Below are 20,879 nucleotides of genomic sequence, written 5' to 3'. Positions count from 1 at the left end.
AGGGCTAGCTGGGGCATGAAGGAGTCTTTATCTTGGTATATATGTTCTTATGATCAAAGGGTGCAAAATGAAGGAAGCTATCATGAGAAAGTTGGCCCTTGCTATACCAAGTTCATCAACTGCTGCTCACTTGTTCTCTAGAAGTCCGATAATAGGACAGCTTAGTTCAATAATGTCACTGGTACTGGAACAAAATACAGGACTATGTAGCACTGTAGGGCTTTAAAGTGCTACATAGTCCTGTATTTTGTTTCAGCTACACCAGACTAACACAGCTACATTTCTATCACTGGTACTGGAGGCATTTATTTATGGCCTGATTCAAAGCTTCTTAAAACCAATCAGTGGACTTTCATTGACTTCAGTGGCCTTTGGATCTGGTTGTTAATCTCCTATATTTGGAGAAAAAGCTCAGGTAAGATTTGAACTAACATCAACATGCATGGAAAATGCATCCTCAGTGATTTTTTTCTAGCCAATGGCAATAAAAATAAATGGCCTAAAGATTAAAATATAATTGGAATAGTTGGGGAAGAATGTGTTCTCTTACAGTTTTGTAAGAAGAGAAAATTGCTACATAAGGTACATTGGCTGCTCTTCTTTTTCGGCGTGACGTTTCATTTTTGTCATCAAATACAAACATTGGGATGGAGATATTTTATACAGGACTCTCATGGTTAGCAGAGAGAGCTTTTTAATATGAATGGATTTCAAAAGAAAAAAAAGATATTTCTCTGTTGAGCACTCAAAACCTGTCATCTTTTATTTATGAATGCCCCAAATTGCTGAACTTCAGAGTACAGTATTGTAGTGGTCCACTAGCCTTTATGTTACGATTCCAGAACTCATTTCACTCGGGCTAACCTGGAAATGCTCTCTGTAAAGGTTAGAAGTGACCTCCATTTCTCCACCACTGCTGTGAGTCGTGAGGGCTAGGTTGCAGCATGTTTGATTACCCTCCTATGCCAATCCCACGAGCTATGTCTCTTGGAAAGGAAAATAATGAGATGTGAGGAATGCATACTGCAGCTTTCGTGAGGTTGCCTTCCACCCCCGGGCTTTCTTTTTTGAAGAAACGCAAACATTCCATAACACCGATCACACAAGAACATTTCTGTGGGCTTTTAAGCGGCGTTGTTCAGGTCACAGTGTAATCAAGTCATCTTTACATTAAAGGCGTACCTGTCAGGAGACTCTTTTCCTACTTTCTTTTATTTGATGTACTGGGCAAAGAATCATGAAATGAGACCACTCCAGCCTTCTCTGCACTAGCACAATCTGGCTCAGATTTTAAAACCTGGTGTGGGCACTTCTGAGGTGGCAAACATCTGAGACACCTTGGAAAGTGCTTGATTCGCAGAGAGGGTGAGAGCTGAGCACATTTTGTTAACCAGCCCTTTGTATCTGGATTTTCATGAGCCTAGATATTTCCCAAAAATATTTATGGTCTGAACCTTCAAGACGACAAGCACCCCTCACCTTCCGTCAAGCTGCACTAGCCAATGTGGGGCTCAGAACTCCTTGGAAAACACTCAAGGTTCTGGAAGTCAGTGAATTGAAAAATGTGCTATCTAGAAGCTAAGTGCTGATATTCCGTATACTGCTACCGCATAATGTAGTTGGATAAGCCTGCTCGTTATACAGTTTGATCATTATAGTGTGTCCTTCTGATCTTCCAGGGACCCCTATCACACAATTGCAGCAATGGACCCAGAGAAATTAAATATCTTCCAAACAGTCCGAGAGATAACAGGTAACTCACTTTTGGACTCCTACATAATTTGGGCTCTTTACTTTTTTTTTTGCAGTTGTCATTTGTTTATATTTAAAGCACACCTGTTTTTAAGTGTGGTGAACATTGAATGCTTAACCTCTCCAGTATCATTTGTTGCTTACAGGTTGCTTTGCTCTTATTCTCAGGCAGAATGTCTTTTAGCTCTCGGATTCTGAACGTGGGGAATGCAAATAGGCATCAGCTAGTCAGGACCTTATTGCAAGGAGGTGCTCCTGGTTAGATGTAAGAAAAATGGGAGGAGGACTTTAGGGGACTCCCAATGAGGGAAAAGTGGCCACTATCAGGAAAAGGTTGAGAACCAAGGCTCTGACTTGATTCTAGATTTTAAAAACGTTGCAGTGGGGAAGGTTAGTTTGTGACTCCCATTGGTTTGTGATGGCTAGAGTTGTATGTCTAGAGCCCCATATGCTGCGTCATCGACTACCACCTTGCTTGCGATAGTTTCACCTCACGGGGCCTTGGTCTACACTAGGGCTTTATTGAACTAACCCTCTCTTGGGCCATATTAATAAGCGGAGCGTCCACACTACCAAGCCCATTATTTCAAAATAACAGTCCGCTTATTTAAGAATCTGCACTCCTGCTTTCCTCAAGGAATAACGCTTATTTCAAAATAGTTATTTCAAAATAGCGGTAGTGTGGAGGCTCCAGTGCCGCTATTTCAAAAAATTCCTCTGCAGAGTCACTCAGAGTAATTATTCCCCGGTGCTTCAGTAATGCTAAGTGGAGGTCGGGCATCCACATTAATGGAGCCTGCCTTGGACTAATTTCGAGGCTTTTCCATAGTGAGGATGTGCCATTTGGATTTTGATATTTTGGGAGTTATTACATCAATTTTAGTCATTTTGAAATAGTTTCCTAGTGTAGACATGCCCAGGGCTATGAAGTGAAATACTATTGCTATGAGTTCTTCATTGATTACTCTTCCCAGTCCTTTATGTATAATTAAGGACAAGCAACAAACACATACACACACACCACCTGCTGTGGAATGGTTATTGTGGAGATCTGCTTAAGTAAGTTCTTGCCCTTTTAAAATGACCTTATTGTACATTTCCCTAAATGTTTTACCACTCCAAAAAAATTGGGACAAGTTGTGTTCTAACTTGTATCCAGTAACACCCCCAAATAGTGGCGGGACGAATGTGCAAGTGAGCTCTGAATCTCACTCTAAATAATAAAGTGTCTTCAGTAATGTAGGCCCCAGTTGAGAAAGTTACGTAACTTCCAGAGCACCAGCATAGTTCCACTGTAGGTCGCAGTGGTAAGCCCCATTGGTGTCAATAGGACCATTGACATGATGATGCATCTTGTTGAATGGGCTGATGACAGGTATGTGAAACAGGTGGTCTTCCTGCTATGCACATGCTGCCAGGGCAGGCATCCATATGGCAGTGCCACATATTTATGTCACTCCTCTCCAACCCAGTGATTTATATTTATGCCACTGCCCATCCCGGGACATCATGGTGTGTCATGTGGCAAAGAGGAGATGAGGCTACCATGCCTGACACACACAGTCTCAAAATTGTTTCAAAACTGGGATGCTTTGTTCGATCCATTTCTAGCCAAACTAAAGAACTGAAATGTGAGTTTTGCGCAAGGGTGTTCCTCTGTGCATGCAAATCTTGATTCTGCACTGCTACCTTTTGCCAGAAAATGACTAGGAAACGGAAAAAGAGTTGAATTTGTTCATGTGATCCAAGGTTTCTCCTGCCTCCGGTCTCTGGGACTGAGCTAGTTTGAGTTTTCAAAAACAACATATGCACCAATCTTTGCTCTCCTAGGCTGTGTCCAGACTCCATGCCTCCGTCGACGGAGGCATGTAGATTAGCCAGATCGGAAGAGGGAAATGAAGCCGCGATTAAAATAATCGCGGCTTCATTTAAATTTAAATGGCTGCCCCGATCTGCCGATCAGCTGTTTGTCGGCAGATCGGGAGAGTCTGGACGCGATGCCCCGACAAAGAAGCCTTTCTTCATCGACACAGGTAAGCCTCGTGAAACCAGGTTTACCTGTGTCGATGAAGAAAGGCTTCTTTGTCGGGGCATCGCGTCCAGACTCTCCCGATCTGCCGACAAACAGCTGATCGGCAGATCGGGGCAGCCATTTAAATTTAAATGAAGCCGCGATTATTTTAATCGCGGCTTCATTTCCCTCTTCCGATCTGGCTAATCTACATGCCTCCGTCGACGGAGGCATGGAGTCTGGACACAGCCTTCGAGAGGCTGGTATTGCAGTGACTAGGGTGACCAACCAGATAGCACACATGAAAAATCAGGATAGTGGTGCTGGGATAAGAGATGATTATATAAGACAAAGCCCCTACTATCGCAACTGTCCCTATACAATTGGAATGTCTGCTCAGCCTAGCAGCGAAAGACATTCAAAGCCAATATCCTGCCTCATTCAGGACCCACATATTTCTGTTTCTGAGGTGCTCACTATCTTTTTGTCATAGGCTACTTCATTTATAATTCAGATGTGTCACAAAGCAGTTTCTGTGGTTGAGATGATGAAATACTTGCTAGCATTTCTGATTTTATCTCCTTCAGGTTTCTTGAATATTCAGTCTTGGCCCCAAAACATGACAGACTTCCGTGTGTTTTCAAATTTGGTTACTATAGGTGGAAGAGCCCTCTACAGGTAAGATGTGCTTTTCTCTATTTTTGTAATAATTTGTACTTTGCTATCACTTTGCTATTCAAAGATTATCCCATGTATAGCATAGAATGTAAACTCCTTTATGAGGACCACTTAGGGTGCGTCTACACAGCACCCTAAACTTGACATAAGATACGCATCTTGCGCTATACAAATTTTGTGTCTTATTTCTAATCTATTTTGCAATAGCATGTTTTTTGAAATTTGGTGCTGTGTAGATGTGCCAAATTTCAAAATAAGCTATTTTGAGACATCCCTTAACCCCCATGGAATGAGGGTTACCGGGATGCCAAAATAGCACGCCCGTTATTTCGAAAAATATTTCAAAATAACTGGCGGCTTGTGTAGATGCGGAGTAGCTATTTCAGGACACCTCCGGTATCCCAAAATAGCCATGCCATGTAGGCATACCCTTACATAATCCCTTAGCATATTTTCTTGATTGTCAACATATTCTCTAACACAGGATACATAGACTAACAGCTTTAAACTGTGCAAACACTATTGATCCAGTTAATTACATTGCCTTAAAAATCATTGCTTGTAGGTTTCTTGCCATAGTAGACAACTCATCATCCCCCAAATATCATTCATCATAGAATGTGCACTGCGTACAATCTGTGATGCCTGTTCTGAAGCTTTGACTGATGAAATAGAATCAATAGTTTTGAAGATTATGGCTCGTGACACATACTATCCCTGTTACTTACCATTTTATTGTGTTGCATTGTAAGGAAAGATCACACTTGAATGGGTTGCTTCAGCTGCCATTTGCTTGTGCAGCTGTGCATATTGTTTATGAAAAGGCAATAGAAGAGAAATACAGGCATGATCACTGAGCTATCCCCGCTAGCATCACAGAACATGGCACCTGCAGTCGTTTGCTGGCTCCACTTTTACAAGTGATGTTTTGATATGAAAGCTGATATGGGGCGGCTGGTGTTGGAGGGAAGCAAATATAGTGAGAAATAATGGGGGGATGAAACAATATATCTATATGATCTATTCAGCAACCCTGGGCTTTGAGTTCAACAAAATATAGTAAATCAGTCAAGGGAGTCTGCTGCTATCATAAACAACAGCCCAAGCAGATTATGAATAGCAGGAAAACCTTGAGATTGAATTATAGCCCTGTATTCCATTTTGAAGCAGCGATTTTCATTTAGAGCTGCTGGAAAACAATTATAATCATTGCAATAAATGAATTATAAACAAAGCCACCCTGATTTTTGGCTTTGCTACTTTCCAACTGTAAAATAATATGCATTGTCGTCTCCGGGTCACACATGGAATTAATCTGCTTTTGGTGAGAAAGGAGAAGGGAGGTAATCAGATACTTTGATACAAGAAAAAACAAAACCCTAGAAAGCAGACTTTGAAAATTTCTTTGAAAATAATTGTTTATTCCCATATTATTGTAGCTGGCATGAATGTGACTCATGAGAGAGGACTTTTGAGAGAGGACTTTCACGTGATCACTCCCTCCTCTTTTTGTTAGAAACCTTCCTTCTTTTCCACAGCTGTCAGCATAGTGCTTTTAACTCAAGAGAGTGCAAGTCAGGGAAACAGTATTTTCTGTGCCACAGGCCAGGAACAGCTGTAAACACCCAGTAAAGGTGGAAGTGGGGCGGAGCATTGCAGCTTTTAGTGTCACGCCCCCTGTACCAGTGACACACCACTAGACAACTCAACCAGGCTGTGGCTACACTGTCTTTTTTTTGAGGAAGAGGATATGCAAATCACACTCTCATTTGCATATCTTCTTCTGATTCTTTTTGTGGAAGAGGTTTTTCCGATAAAAAGCCCCGTGGAGACGGGGCCATTTGTCAAAAAAAAAAAATCCCTCTTTTGCAAGACCCCTTATTCCTTGTAAATTGAGGTTTACAGGGTCTTGCATAAGAGGGTTTTTTTTTCCCCAATAAATAGCGCCGTATACACAGGGCTTTTTATCAGAAAAATCTCTTCCACAAAAAGAATCGGAAGAAGATATGCAAATAAGAGCATGATTTGCATATCCTCTTCCACAAAAAAATGGCAGTGTAGCCATAGCCCCAGGTGGCTCACACTCAATTCTTCCATATGCTCATTCACTGCATTACAGATGCTTCAATGAACTGTTAGAAATCTTTGAACCATGCCCTGTGTATATGGCCCAGGAATCACTTGAAACTAAACTCCCTTTTTGAGTTGTCCTCTGTTCATACTCCTATTGGGTAAGATGCGCCATTGCCGATTCATGCGGTGAGAGAATTCCCACATTCCAGGGTTTTTCACTGCTTTGTTTGCTCCTCCAGCGGCCTTTCCTTGCTCATCCTGAAGCAACAGGCAATTACCTCTCTACAGTTCCAGTCCCTGAAGCAGATCAGTGCTGGCAATGTCTACATAACAGACAATACCAACCTGTGTTACTATCACACAATCAACTGGACCAGCCTTTTCAGCACACCCACCCAAAAAACGGTGATCCACCGAAACAAGAAGGCTGAGAACTGCAGTAAGTGCTCCTGCTAGATATTGTTTGGGACTGGTTTGCGGGAGTCGACATGGAATGAATGCCATCCATACAGTGGGTCAGGTTGCCAGCTGGCATCACTTGGATGTCACTGGAGTCTACATCATTTTATGCTAGCTGAGAGTCTGTCTCCACTCAGACGTATAGGCAATGGCAGGGCAGTCAGGTGTGAACAACTCAAAAACGAGACTGTAGCTGTCTCACCGCAATTGGACGCACCAATACATCCACTGCTTACTGGGTGTTAGAAGACATTTAGGATAAATTAGAGCTAAATCACAGCACAGAACACTAAGAGCCAGGACTGGTGGCTGTAAACAAACTTAACGGGACTGCAGAAAACTTGGCCATACCCATGATGAGTGGACATCCGGCTAACTAAAATCATGCCAGATCACAGAGATTGCTAGATCAGAGAGTGCCGGATTAGAGAGATTCAACCTATACACAGCTTTTAGCGACATGACTCTGTTCCTAAACGTTGGGCAATAAAAATGCTGACAAAATACTCGAAACCCTTACAGGTGGGATTTGCGTGGTCGACGGGAGAGCACTCTTGCTGACAATCAAGTTGTTTGCCCTGCCACTTGCCGTGGCAAAAAGTTTTATCTTTTGTGGAGGAAGGGGTGAGAGTTAGCATTATGCCAGCTATGTCCAGTCCACGGGAATGTTCCACTGCCCACTTATCATGGTTCCCGGCTGCTTTGCTGCTGCCTGAGCTGGCAAGGGGAAGTGGCCAAGATGTGGCTGTAGGCTTACAATCTAGTAAGTGATGTGTTCAAAATAAGTGTGTGTTCTGTGACTGCGTGTTCTTAGCCCCGTGAGCTTCAAGGGGTGGGGAGAACTTTCTGGACCAACCACATCTGTAAACGGCAAAATTTGAATTGCTCAATTGGCAGCATAGACAAAACCTTCGTCTCTTTCACTCTCACCCCTTTCCATCCTGGGCCTCTTTTATAAGTGTATCAGTAGGGTGCTAATTAGAACACTGCATCAATGGGACAGACAAAATGATCATACCTACACTAGAATTAGGCCAGGAATTGGCACTAGGCAGTTACTTCGTGGTATCAGCACAATTCACTGTAAGCATCTGCTAGTCCACTAGCAAGAGATCAGATTCATAACATTCCTCACATGCTACGTGACAGTTCCTGGTTTTGTACACAGAAATGTTGCCCGTGCGCTGTGTATGCTCTCTTAGGTTGTCGGACTGTGGTTCGCCTTTGTGTTTCTGCAGTATCGGGGCTCTCCCTTTGATAAGTGAGCTTGTGAGTGTGGCTTGTATGTTGACTCGCCCTAGCCCCGCGTGTGGAAAGTGCCCATCTCATGAGTCTTCAATTCTCGTTAGAAACTCTGAGACAGGCTCCTTGAGCCCCACCCTAGTTTGGAGCAACCTCACAGCTGCTTTCAGAAACACCAATGGGAACAGCACCCAGTCGAACAGCTGGGGGTATGGGAATGCACTATGCTTTCGACACACCCACTCCTGTTATCCCAAGCATGGCCCTAGCCAATCTTGGAGCAATCCCAACTCTGTGGTGAGAGTTAGAATTATGCCAGCTATATCCAATATGAGGGACTGCTCAGATGTCTGACCATGGGGGGCTCCCGGCTGCTTTGCCCTTGACTGAGCTGGCAGATGGAAGTGGCAAGGGCTTGCGATCTAAGAGGCATGCGTTCAAAATAATTGTATATGCTGTGACTGGCTGTGTTTGGCCCTTTAAAGCTTGGGCAGGGGGAGAGAGAACTTTTGGGGCCAATCCAGAACCCTGTACAATATTGTGCCTGCATAAGCACAATGTCTTCAGCAAGGTGCAGAGGTTGCTGGGATGAAATACCTGGCATGTGTTGTGCAGGACATCAGAGAAGATCATCTCAGTGGCTGCTAGCCTGGAAGTACATGAATCCACGGACCTTTTGGAGACAAGGAAGTTTCTCTTCTCTCTGCCATAGGGCGAAAGGGTACTTTGAAAGGGTCATATCGTGTTAACCACTGGCTGGGTTCAATAATCTGACTAGGATGCTATTGAATGCTTTTCTTAAGGAGCCAGCCACGCTCCTTCCTGTCTTGCCACAAAATAAAAAAAAAAAAATCAAGCAAGAAATAGAAGAGCAGAAGAGCACCAGGAACCCCATACCTCACACAATACCAGTTCAGCATTGCTTCAAGATTGTAAGAGACCCTGTGTAAAAAGACAACAGAAAATAAATGGTATAAAATGAACTAAACCACATATCTGAGCTGGGATGCTTTTCACTGCATGGGACAGTTTCTCATTTGTTTCATAGGCTTTGATTGCTTGGAGGCTTAGGTTGAACACAGTATTAAATGGCTTGAGGAGCTGAAAAGTACTCCCATATTAGCTGTCGGGCAGTGTTTCACCTTTTTGTGTAATCGCCATGTTTAGGAGGTTTTGAACTAGTAAAAAGCAATGAAAACATGGAATTCCCTACCTTATCTAGTGACTGAAGTCTGCATCCATTGTCAGATTGTTTTATTGCAGTGTACAGTCCTGCCAGAAGAGAATATGGAAAATACAAACACCGCCAGAAAAAGAAGAAAATGCAAACAACCATTTGGGGGCCATAATAAAAAGCATTTTTCAGCAGAAATAAATTTCTATTTTGTGAAATTTTACTTGAAAGGAACTGTAAAATGCATAGAATCACGAGTGATCTTACAGAAAGTCATTGGCAGGTGATGAAGATTTTAGGATCCTGGAATCTCTCATATGAGTTAACTTCAGTAGAGTTACTCACAAACAGAAATGTTTTCAGGAACAGGTCCCCAAACCATATCAATGAGGCTGAAAAACTAAGGAAGGTAGGAATAACAAGCTGCTAGACATTTTCAATATACAAAGGCTTAATAATTAATATTCTAAATGATCCAGAGCATTTTGTGGATGAGAAACTGAAAAGAACAATATGTTTGTTTTATACTTTTGCTCACCTATCAGCAAAATAAAGGACAGACAATTTAATCCTGTGTTAGGATATGTGCAAAGCTTGTAAAAAGATATGTATATTTTATTGAGAGGTTAATAATACATTGTATCACTCCTTGTCTTGGTAACTAATATTAACAGTAGAACAGTTTTTTTGATTATGCTAACATCTTAGAGTTTCAGAGTCCTGTCATGCTAGGTTTTATTCAAATACAGAGAAAGGGCTAACAGTCTTAGGCCTCGATCCTGCAATTACGTATGTGTGTGTTTTAATTTTACTAGTCCCATAGACTCCAGTAGGAATGCTCACAGTAATAAAGTTAAGCATGTCTATAACTGTGGTGTCAGGTACAAAATAGGCAAGACAACCAAAGGGTAATTTGCCCACGGTCGCACAGTTGGTTGCTGGCAGAGTCAGAAATATAAATGAAATCTCTCGAGTTCCAGTCTAATACCCTATTAGCAGGATCAGTGGTGCTCTATAGAAATTTCCAGAACATTAATCATTCCAATGGATATTGAAACATAATTCTTTTTATTGGATGTGTACATTTAAAAATCAAGAAGTGAATCCTCTAAAACTGTGATTGTCATGCATAAATGTTGGTTTCATAGGTAGAGCCCTGCACATCTACAGATACCCACTTTATATCTGCAGGTTTCTACATCCACGGATGTCAATGCGCCTATCCGTAGCTCAAATTTGCAGATACACATGTGGATGCGCATACATGTTTTGTATCTGTGCAGGGCTGTAGTCAAAGATGTTTTGGAAAAAAAAATGCGTCCTAAAAAATTAAGATCCTATCACTGATCCATAATTTGAAGATAAAATTGTGGCCAAAAAGTCCAACTGACTACCTAAAAAGACCTAAAATTGTGGCCAAAAGATCAATTGAAGATAAAATTGTGGCCTAAATGATCACCCATAATTTGAGATAAAAATATGGCCTAAAAGACCAAAGTCCTATAACCCAACTATAATTTGCAGATGAGAATATTGAAGTTATCCTAGTGGAGTGATGGAATTTGAGACCTAAACATGCAATGTGCAAGTTAAGGCAACAGAGTCAGATCTGGAGCATAGTTGATGGATCTTCCGAAAGGCTACTGAGAGAATGTTATCGTTCTGGAAAAGTTCAGAATACAACAATGCTACTCTAGGCAATGCTTTATATGATAACAGTGATCTTGGTGCATTTGTCAGTGGAGTTTGTCAGTACATTTATTTTTCTGAATGATGAAACGTGATGGAGATAAACAGAATAGTCTTATGGATCACTATCATTTTGAAAAGCATCCTAGAATTAATCCTGAGCAGGATACACACCTTCATCTCCCAGGAGCCTCCTAATTGGCTCATCGCGTTTCTGCAGCTGCCAAAGAACATGAAATATTGGGTGTTCATTTTGACAGTTGATTCCTTAGGATCAACCTGAGCACCTTTTAGGGCGATTGTTCTAAGTTCAGCTCAGTAAGGAATTTCTTGCAGTTTGCAGAAGCAGCAGGTTGTTTAAGCAAGCTTGATCTTTGCAAGATTGTCGAGGTTTTGAAAGGAGCATCTGCCATTTGAAGAGATGAATAAGACAGTAGCTGATAAAATGTAGGGAAAGGTTTTGTCTGATGTATTGGTTAAGTATTGTTATACTGGTAACTGAATCACAGTTGAGTGCAAAATGTTTTGTGGGAAATCTTTAAAACCATTCCACCTAATATTAAGCCCAAACGCTTGAGACATCTAAAACTATCCTGGACAAAACTCAAAGAAGAATCAGTCTTGAGCTCTGTAATTACACCACACCTGAAGTGGGATTTGCAGGGTGAATACCGCTTACTGACGAGGGATTCCTTTAGTCACTCCTTTCATACAGGTCTGGAACAAGAAACAAATCCCATACGAGTCCTTCTGGGAAATAGAAAAACCACCCTAATATTTCCTTTCCATCTCCTCTGATTCTGTCATACTTTATGGTGAGTGTACGTCCAGGAGTAACAGTTCATTAGCTGGGGCTGATTAGCCAACGCTAGTCATGATTCTATGGCTTGTTGTAAATCCTATTAATTTAGCAGACAATTGAAAATGTGAATAAATTAGGACACTATTATAAGGCCTGCTTTGAAGTCAGTTGATGAAGTCAGTAGGAGTCTTTCTAGTCCTGGTCTATACTAGGCCAGGCAGGTCAGCTTAAGATACTCCACTCCAGCTACTCAAAATGCACAGCTGGAGTCGGCTACCTTAAGTCAAGCCATGCCAGCATCCACACAGCAGGAGGCTAATGGGAACAACTGCTCCCATCAGCTTCCCTTACTCCTCGCAGGACAAGAACCAGACGCCAGCAGTGGCTGCCCTCGGTGTTCGATTTACAAGTCTAGATCTGCTAAATCAAATAGTAGAAGATCAACTTCCGGAGCGTCGATCTTCTCCTAAGTGTAGGCATACCCCTACTGAATTCAGTGGGCTATGAATCTTGCCAGTGGGAAAAAAAATGATTGGTTTTTGGCTATGTACTTCAGTAGCTAATTTCCATGGTTCCTTTGTACCCTGTAGAAGCATACTGAGTTTAATACATGTACCCTGTGAAAGCTCATGGAGAGAGTATAAACATTTTTCTGAAAATCCATATGAAAACCAAGTGCTGTCATAAGTGGTAATATCTTTCAAAAGCTAAATGCATTGAGAGCTGTATAGGGAAGAAAAGAATATCTTAACATACAAGAGGACAAAAAACCCCCAAACAAATTCCAAAACCATATAAATACAAAAAAAGAAAAAAAGAAAGACCAGACTAATTTTTTTACAACTTGTCTTAACACTTCAATCCTTCCCTAGCAAATTTCAGTTCAGAACACGTTTTTCATGGCTTAACAATATGCACCTGGAAGTAATGATTTCTTACTGCCTGTCTTTTTTTTCCTGGCCGGTGGGTACGCCTACCTTGTCAAGATTCCAAGTGGGGTAATTACATTTTGCCTACCTAAAATTCCTCTGTAGTTTCAGTTGGATAAGACTCTCTTAATTTTCTGTCCTGAGTCATTTCATTACATTGATAGACACTATTTCAACAGAATCTCCCATATAAGACTCTATTAAAACACATTCATTTACAAAGGAAAGTAAATCAGTATTCATTTTAATATAATGAAACCTAATTAGTAATGCACTCAATATACTGCTAGCCTTCTTGGCTATAAGGGCACGTTGTTGATTCCTATCCAGCTTCACATCCCCAGGTCCTTTTTTGCACAACTGCTGCTTAGCCAATCAGTCCCCAGCCTGTAGCAGTGCTTGGGATCTTCCATCCCAAGTGTAGGACTCTGCACTTGTCCTTGTTGAGCCTCATTGAGACGTGGACATGAACCATCCAATATCTCGAATTGTTATTATTCTTTTGACACAGCAACTTCTTTTTATCAAAGTTTAATACTATGGATACAGTTCAAGGAATCTGTATATATGAGTGGCTGAAATTTGATGGAGAGAACCAATGTTCATGGTGTGTGATTAGTATGATTCACCTACTGTTTGGGGATGTGTGTGACATGTACTGTGATATACGTGGGTAAGGAATAGGGTTAGGAACAGAGAAAAACATGCTGAAGAAGTACACATTGGAGACAGGAAGTAGCTATTTGAATTAAACGCAGGATAACCACAGCTGATGTGGAGAATGGTGCATGTTTTGCGGGTTTGTGCAAATGCTTTCCGAGTGCTCAGATTGTGGATTTTATAAACTCTGTTGTTCACACAAGCTCCGCTCACTTCTACTCCTGGAGACTTATTTGAAACCAGGGGAAAAAAAATCGCATGGTTCTCCTGCTGCCAAAAGTGGTATTTTGTTATCCCGTTTAGTCCAATCCATATAGCTGCAAGGTAACAGATGTGACTTTTCGTATCCATGGCCTATAGCACAGTATTGTACAGGAAGATCTTTGAGACACATTTTTTTCTTTAACTGGTTAAAACCAAGTCAATGCTTTGATGTCCTTCATTTAAAACATTGCTAACATCGGGGTCATAATAGAATGGGTGCTCTGTATAGTCAGCTGTTCCTGTCTTGACTGCTTGGTCCAAACCATGATGTAGGGAAATCTCATGTGTTGACAAGCTTTGTTTTATCCAAACTGAAGAGCTTGGGAAGACTACCCACAACTTGAGGAAGGAATCACTTGTAAACACACTGTAACTGAAATCGGCCTTGTCCGTACCACTTGGGACACAGACCATCCTGGATAATAGACCTGTCCTAATTAATATTCTTTTCAGAGCTTTGGCCAGTCATGTTAATGGTACATTGTAGTTCTGTTTGTGATACAAATCTTAAGAGGAGATGTCCCCTCTCAGGAGACTAACCAATGGGTCAGGAAATTCTTGCAGCTGTTTCTCCCAGCTACTGGAAGAAACAATCAGGAAGAGCAATAAAACAGTGTCAATGAGCAAGAATTTAAGCCTCTCCCCTCACTGGAATCCCTTTGGTGTCAGCTGTTTGCGGGGTGGGGAAAGCAGCAAGTTTGTAGTGTTTTCAGTCAATTAAGCTCATAAATCTTGGAGCCTAATTGACTTTTCCCTTGTTTGTTTAATTAACTGACTAATATTACTGTGGAACTTTTGTTTAACAAAAGAAATTGGGAAACTGAGCTCCTAATGAAAGATTCCTCAACAGTTTAATTTTCTGTGTAAATGGAATTTGTTTTTCTTTCTTTAGCATGGTTTGTTTCTGTGTTAAACTTTCAGGAGTGCCTGGCTGAGTGTTGTTTCCGTTAGGTTTGGAAATTGTCAGTAGCACAGAGAAGCATCCCGGGCCTGGTTCTCATTTACATGTAAAGCCCCTTTGCCTACTCTGGCAGTGTGAAGGAGCAGTAAAGTGCACACACATTGTCATGGATACTAATTTATTCCTATTACCCCTCCAAGGTCTGCAACTATCTGCTCCCCAATGAGTAACTAGGGAGAAGTCCCTATGTAGCTCTGCTCCGGTATTAGGTAGGCCACATATGGGTGAGTGGAAGTTCCTTACTCCCATGTTTCTTCCCCCTATACTTTCCCCAGAGTAAGAGCTATACAGAGTCTGTCCCTATATTAACTAGGATCTCCTCCCTCCCTCTTCTGTTATGCATGAGCAGGTGACTGTCGGAGAGTTACCTTAAAGCATGTTTCCAGCCTAAGTCAGTAGCTGGCACAATTGCCAGTTGTGGGTCTGGGTGGGTTGTTCTGTTTCCTCCTAATCCATTGGTCAGTTGACAGGGGCACCCTAAGCCTCCAGATATTTCCTCTCTCTTGGATAGTTTGGTTGACATGACACGGGATAGTCAGGGACAGCTAATCTGGATCTCACATTTCCAGTGCTGTGCTCAACTGCAGAGAATTTCCATAAATCAGCAAATGGGAGCTCATTCTCATGCTAACTCACAGCATATGCCCATGCCTCAGTAAAAAAACCCTCAGAATTGATTTTTCCCACTTGGGGCACGTCTATACCTACTGGAAGATTGATGCTCCAGAGGTTGATCTTCTGGCATTCAGTTTAGGAGGTCTGCTACAGACCTGCTAAATCAAACACTGAGGGCAGCTCCCTTCAGCGTCCAGTACTCCTTCTTCTGCAAGGCGTAAGGGAAGGCAATGGGATGCAATGTGGATGCCACCAAGGTTTGGCTTAAGGTAAGCCGACTCCAGCTGTGCATTTTGCATACCGTTAGCCGACCTTCCTGGTCTAGTGTAGACGAGGCCTTGATGATCCAGCAATGAAATGCTGATTGATGGTGTTTCTACCATGATATCAATAATAGTTGTGACTGGGGGAATCTGGCATCCAATAGTCATTTGTTTCCAGGCCTCCACTCTGACACCAAAACGTGAACCAAATGTCTCTGAATGTTTGTATCAGGAAGCGTAGTATTGTCTAGAGTACACGCCACATTTGCTGGTAGGTGGAGGTTCAGTGGCTGAAATACAGAGGGATAGTGTAAATCCATCTACTTTGGAGCAAACTATTAAGAGGCAAATGGAATGAAATACCAAAAAACTGCTTGGGGATGTTACAAAAGTAAGTTTAAAGAGCTGTTTGAGAATGATGTGACATAATATAAGCTTATGGTTAGAATACTGCTGAGGTGGTTTGGGGCTCTGCCTGATCTCACGCGTGCTTTAAATCAGTCTGGTTCTTTTGGCTTCAGAAACATTTCTCCTGTTATGAACCAGCATAACCAAGAAGAGAATGAGGGCCATTAATTTAGGTGAAATAGGCTTTCCATGGAGAATTGACGTGCTCAGATAAAACTTGCATGCCATCTGGAATTATTATTAAGTTTAATCGTTTCCTTTGTGCTTGGGTATAGCTGACTGATGCTTTGAGGAATGGAAGGAAATATTTAACTAAGCGTATTCTTTCCTCTCTGCCCTGAATGCCATTTAGTTGTTTTTCATTTTGCATGGGGATGATTGAGCTCTTTTGTAGCCTAAAAATGTTTAAAGGAAAGTTGCCAAACTCTTCCAGACGAGGTGAATGTGTGGCCTGATCTTCGTCTTATATGGCTGTACAGCTCCAGGTTTCGTGCTGTACAGGAATGGATGAAATGGTGCACACATCCTCCGGAACCATCAGTCCTGCAGAATGTAAGCATTCACAACCGGCAATTGCTCTGTACAATTGTGAACCCCCTGCCCTTTGAAGCTACTTGTACATGTGGGCTGGGAGACTCCAACTCTTGGATTAGTTCCCCACACAGTCCCTGGAAGGAAATTAAAGTGAAACGCCAAGAGCCTCTCTCAGCATTGGAAGCCACTAAAACATTTTGTGGGGGAAAAGGAATGATGGAAAAGAAGAACAGCTGCCCACACACTTTCTAAGCCAAGGAAATAGGATGGCATCCAATTGCAAGAACAAAGAGAAGGTACAAGATGATTCTCAGAGTGGCAGTCCTTGCTTAGACCACTGGCTTTTCAGATACCTTGTCATCTTATGTTATGTTCTTAAGTCTTCCTGCCTGGGGTCAGCAAAGAGAAATCTAGGGAAAGCGGCATGTGCTGAATTGCATGTGTTTTCCACTGTACGTAGTACATGCAGCAGGCAGTAAGCTGAAGGATGATGGAAAGAGGAGCCAGGCAAGCAGAGCAGATGAAAGAGATGCCTCCTGTCTTTGCAACAAGAACATCATCTGTCAAAGGGTGATAAAACCAGTCTGAGAGAGACTGCACACGAATAAAAGAGGACAGGAACGCTTTACAGATCAAAAGGATGCATTCGGCAAACACGATGCTGATGTGGCACAGCGTGGCATGGTGAAAAATAGGCGATTAGCTGGAGTTAAAGAGGGAATCGATATCCAGTGCAACGCACTGGACTGTGCTGTGGGCTGCTATGATAGAGAGTCAATGAGTGCTTAATGAGGACCACGCAGGCAAGAAGACAGAACAAGTGCGTCCGCCACCCAAGACAAACACAAGATGGAAACAGGAGTCTCATAGTGCAGAATAACCAGGGGAAACGGAATACATGAGGAAGAAGACAGCTTCATACTGCAGGGGCAACATAAGAGCGTTGTGCTCACCCACTCATAAATGTCAACAGGCAGCTCAGCAGTGAGCCCATTACAGTCGTCCTTCACAACGCAGCTGTGGCCCTGACAGTAACAATAAGAGAGCAGCATCTGTTGCCTTGCAAGGGAATGTGGCTGTTTTTAATCCCCTCCTCACACTGCCCCCAACCACCCTCTTGGGGAAATGTAGGAGAAGCCACACCCATGTCCATCGGTATCTTACACAGGTTTGCATGGCCTCCAGACTAATGTTTGCATTCTGCAAGGGGAACTATGCTTGATTTTGCTACCTCTACCCCAGTGTAAATGTGTTTCTAGGGGGGTGTGTCTAGACTACAGGGTTTTTCAAAAAAAAGTAGCCTTTTTTCGAAAAAGACTTCCCCTGCATCTAGACTGCTGCCACGTTCTTTCAAAAGTAAATTGAAAGAACGTGGCAGTTTTTTCGACCGCAGAAAACCTTGTTTTATGAGGAACGATGCCTTTTTTCAAAAGTGCTCTTTTGAAAAAAGGCGCTATGTAATGCAAACTGAGCTTTTTCGAAAAAGAGCATCCAGACTGCCTGGGTGCTCTCGTTGGAAAAAGCGGCTTGCTTTTTCGAAAGTACTGGCTGTAGTCTAGACGCTCTTTTACGAAAGAGGCTTGCAGTCTAGACATAGCCTAGGTGTCGGAGTTATTCCGGATCTGTAAAAGGTGTATGCTTTTGATTGGATGGGTGAATTGTTGTATTGTCTCAGTGTTTCATGGCATTCACTTCTTTTATTTTGTTCAAATCATGGGTCGCCCAGCAGGCGAATTGAGACAGACTATTTAAAAGTGAACTTTTTGCTTTTTAATCTACACAATCTATCACATAGCGCCAATTTATATACAATCCTATATCTGGGAGAATGACACACTCTTCCTTCAGGCATCAGGCGTTGGTCTAATGAGTATCAATGGAGCTGGCGTGGAATGTCTAAGAGCCTGTGTTTTCTTGGCAGTGCTGATTGTCTGCCTGTGTCAATCCCTTTCACTACTCCCTTCCTTTGTCTTTCTGTCTGACCCCTCCTCCTAGCCTAACCTAACTCCACAGAAAGAGTCTAAATAACAAAAGAGAAAGAACAAAGGCTCGACACTAATATGCTCTTTGCTATCTGTGCATCGGTCAGGCTGCCAGGACGTTAATCCCTTTTCCCTAGCCTTTGTCTTTTCTGCTGACAAGGCTGTTGGGGGGTGGGATCGTGTCTTACTTTATGACTTTAGAGTGTCTATGGAGCCCTGTTCTCAATTATACATAGGTGCTACCATAATAAACATGGTAAATAACGATGAAATGGGGAAAACAACTTGAACTGTGCTACACTTGGTTATTTCATTGCTGTTTTCAGAGCACATGTTCTGTGGTGGATTTCCCATGACATGACGTTTGGGGTTTAATATTGGATAAAGGCCCTTGAAAAATTTCTCAGTACAGCCCAGCATCAGTCTGACTGCACTCTAATCAAAGTTAGTTCTGTGTGAGTGAAAATTGAGTTAGGCCAACATTGAATGCTTCTGCAAATCCGTGCCTAAAGGCTTTAGAGGAGACGATGTATTCTCTCCTTCCTCCCCCCAATACATGTAAAATTCCAGCAAATCCACAGGGCTAGTCAGGGTAGCCATTCTGCCAGATTTTCCCCTACCGCCATGAAATCCAACATGAGAGTTGAGCAGCAAGCAATGGGAAGCCAGGAAAACACTTACAGTTGGTGTCTGGGAAGTTAATGCCTGACCATTCCAGTTTTTCTGCTCCCATGCATGGGCTGTGTTGTGGAGATGGCTGATTCCCCTCCTTGCTCTGAGGCTGGGAGGGCAAGATGCCGTTCTGTGTGTACAGGTTGAATCTCTCTCGTCCGACATCCTCGTGACCTGACTGGTGCTGAGCCAGAGAACTTGCTGAACCACAGGTGGTCAATATTGTCTAGCAGCGTTACCAACACTTCCACTGCTTGCTGGGCTATTAGAAGGCATTTAGGGGTAAATTGGAGCTAAAGAACAGCACAGAACACTGAGAGCCAGGACTGGTGGCTGTAAACAAACGTTATGGGAAACTTGGCTACATCCATGATAAATGGACATCCAGCTGACTAAAATCATGTCAGACCATGGAAGTTGCCAGACCAGAGAGTGCCGGACTGGTGAGGTTCAACCTATAGTAGCTTCTTTATGTCTGGACTCACAATGGAATGGCTAACGACACTGTAAAACTATCTTTATTCCTCTCTTTGTTTTCAGCTGCAGAGGGAAGAGCGTGTAACGAGTTGTGCTCAAGCAACGGCTGTTGGGGGCCAGGGCCAGACCAGTGTCTGTTCTGCAAACACTTTAGCAGAGGAAGGACCTGTATAGAGTCTTGCAACCTTTATGATGGGTAAGACGTCAGCCTGGCTCCTTTGTTCCCCAAAAAGGATTGTTTATGGTGACAATTCAGGAATCACAGGAAGAGATTCTGACAACCCTGCATTAGTCTGACAATAACCCCATTGATTTCAATGGAAACACTCCATGTAGTAAGGTGCTATTTACCCAGCATGAGCCATCAGAATTTGACTTTGAGGTAGAAGTCTAGATGGATGGATTCCTATGGCACTTTAACTGTGATGTTACCTCTATATACATCCTAACATTCTCTGGCCCCTTATAATTATTTTCCCTTCTGGAACAACAATTAAGTATATATGTTCTTGAAGCGATAGTCAGTGCATGCTTCACGTTTGTCCTTCATCAGTAGCGATGTTCTTCTTTCTTACTTCCAAGCCAAGAACTTTTACAGAGCTAATTGTAGGCATTTTAGAGTTAAGCTTTGGCACTGCATGATTTAAAACTCTCATAATGCCTTGGAATTGTTTCTTGCTAAATTTGGGGGGTTTGATTTCTTTGTCTTTCTCACTCCTACACAATTCCCACAGTACTTTGCATTTCTTTAGATGTTTGTATAGTTTTCACTGGGAAGATGGAGTCCTATAGATCATGTAGGCATAGTTGTGTGAAACTGTCTTGGGACAGAAAAATAAAGATAAAGGTGTTCTATGTTACATATGCCAGAAAGTAAAGCAAAAAAGGTTGGACAGTGGAATCTCATTTCCAAGATGCTGACACAACATGCTGCCCAACATTTCTTTTATAATAAGTATCAACAAATCATAATAGATTTTAATTAGTTTTGCCCCAAGAGATGCTAATTAACAGTAAAAGCAGTATATGGTTCTTTCTGTTCTTTTTTCTTGGATGACATCTTTGATGATTATCATGATACTGTTGAATGGACTCCCTATAATCACACAAAAATCTTGCACACTTCTTTCTTTCTTTCTTTCTTTCTTTCTTTCTTTCTTTCTTTCTTTCTTTCTTTCTTTCTTTCTTTCTTTCTTTCTTTCTTTCTTTCGTCCCTCCGTCCCTCCGTCCCTCC

General features: G+C 42.2%; 1 protein-coding gene across 10 annotated transcripts in view; it reads left to right on the top strand.

Moving 5' to 3' along the window:
- Nucleotides 1–20,879, top strand: part of ERBB4 (erb-b2 receptor tyrosine kinase 4) — a 935,749-nt gene that overhangs the window by 684,337 nt on the left and 230,533 nt on the right. For all 10 annotated transcript variants that reach the window (XM_075933940.1, XM_075933937.1, XM_075933934.1 and 7 more), the window contains exons 10-13: nucleotides 1,680–1,753; nucleotides 4,351–4,441; nucleotides 6,754–6,953; nucleotides 19,709–19,841. In XM_075933940.1, the coding sequence (XP_075790055.1) occupies nucleotides 1,680–1,753; nucleotides 4,351–4,441; nucleotides 6,754–6,953; nucleotides 19,709–19,841 (498 nt within the window). The remainder of the gene's footprint in view (nucleotides 1–1,679; nucleotides 1,754–4,350; nucleotides 4,442–6,753; nucleotides 6,954–19,708; nucleotides 19,842–20,879) is intronic.

This window comes from Pelodiscus sinensis, chromosome 7 (genome assembly GCF_049634645.1).
Source record: "Pelodiscus sinensis isolate JC-2024 chromosome 7, ASM4963464v1, whole genome shotgun sequence".
Lineage (NCBI taxonomy): Eukaryota > Metazoa > Chordata > Testudines > Trionychidae > Pelodiscus > Pelodiscus sinensis.
The sequence above is the reverse complement of the archived record's forward strand: the minus strand, read 5'-3'. Positions and strand labels throughout refer to the sequence as shown.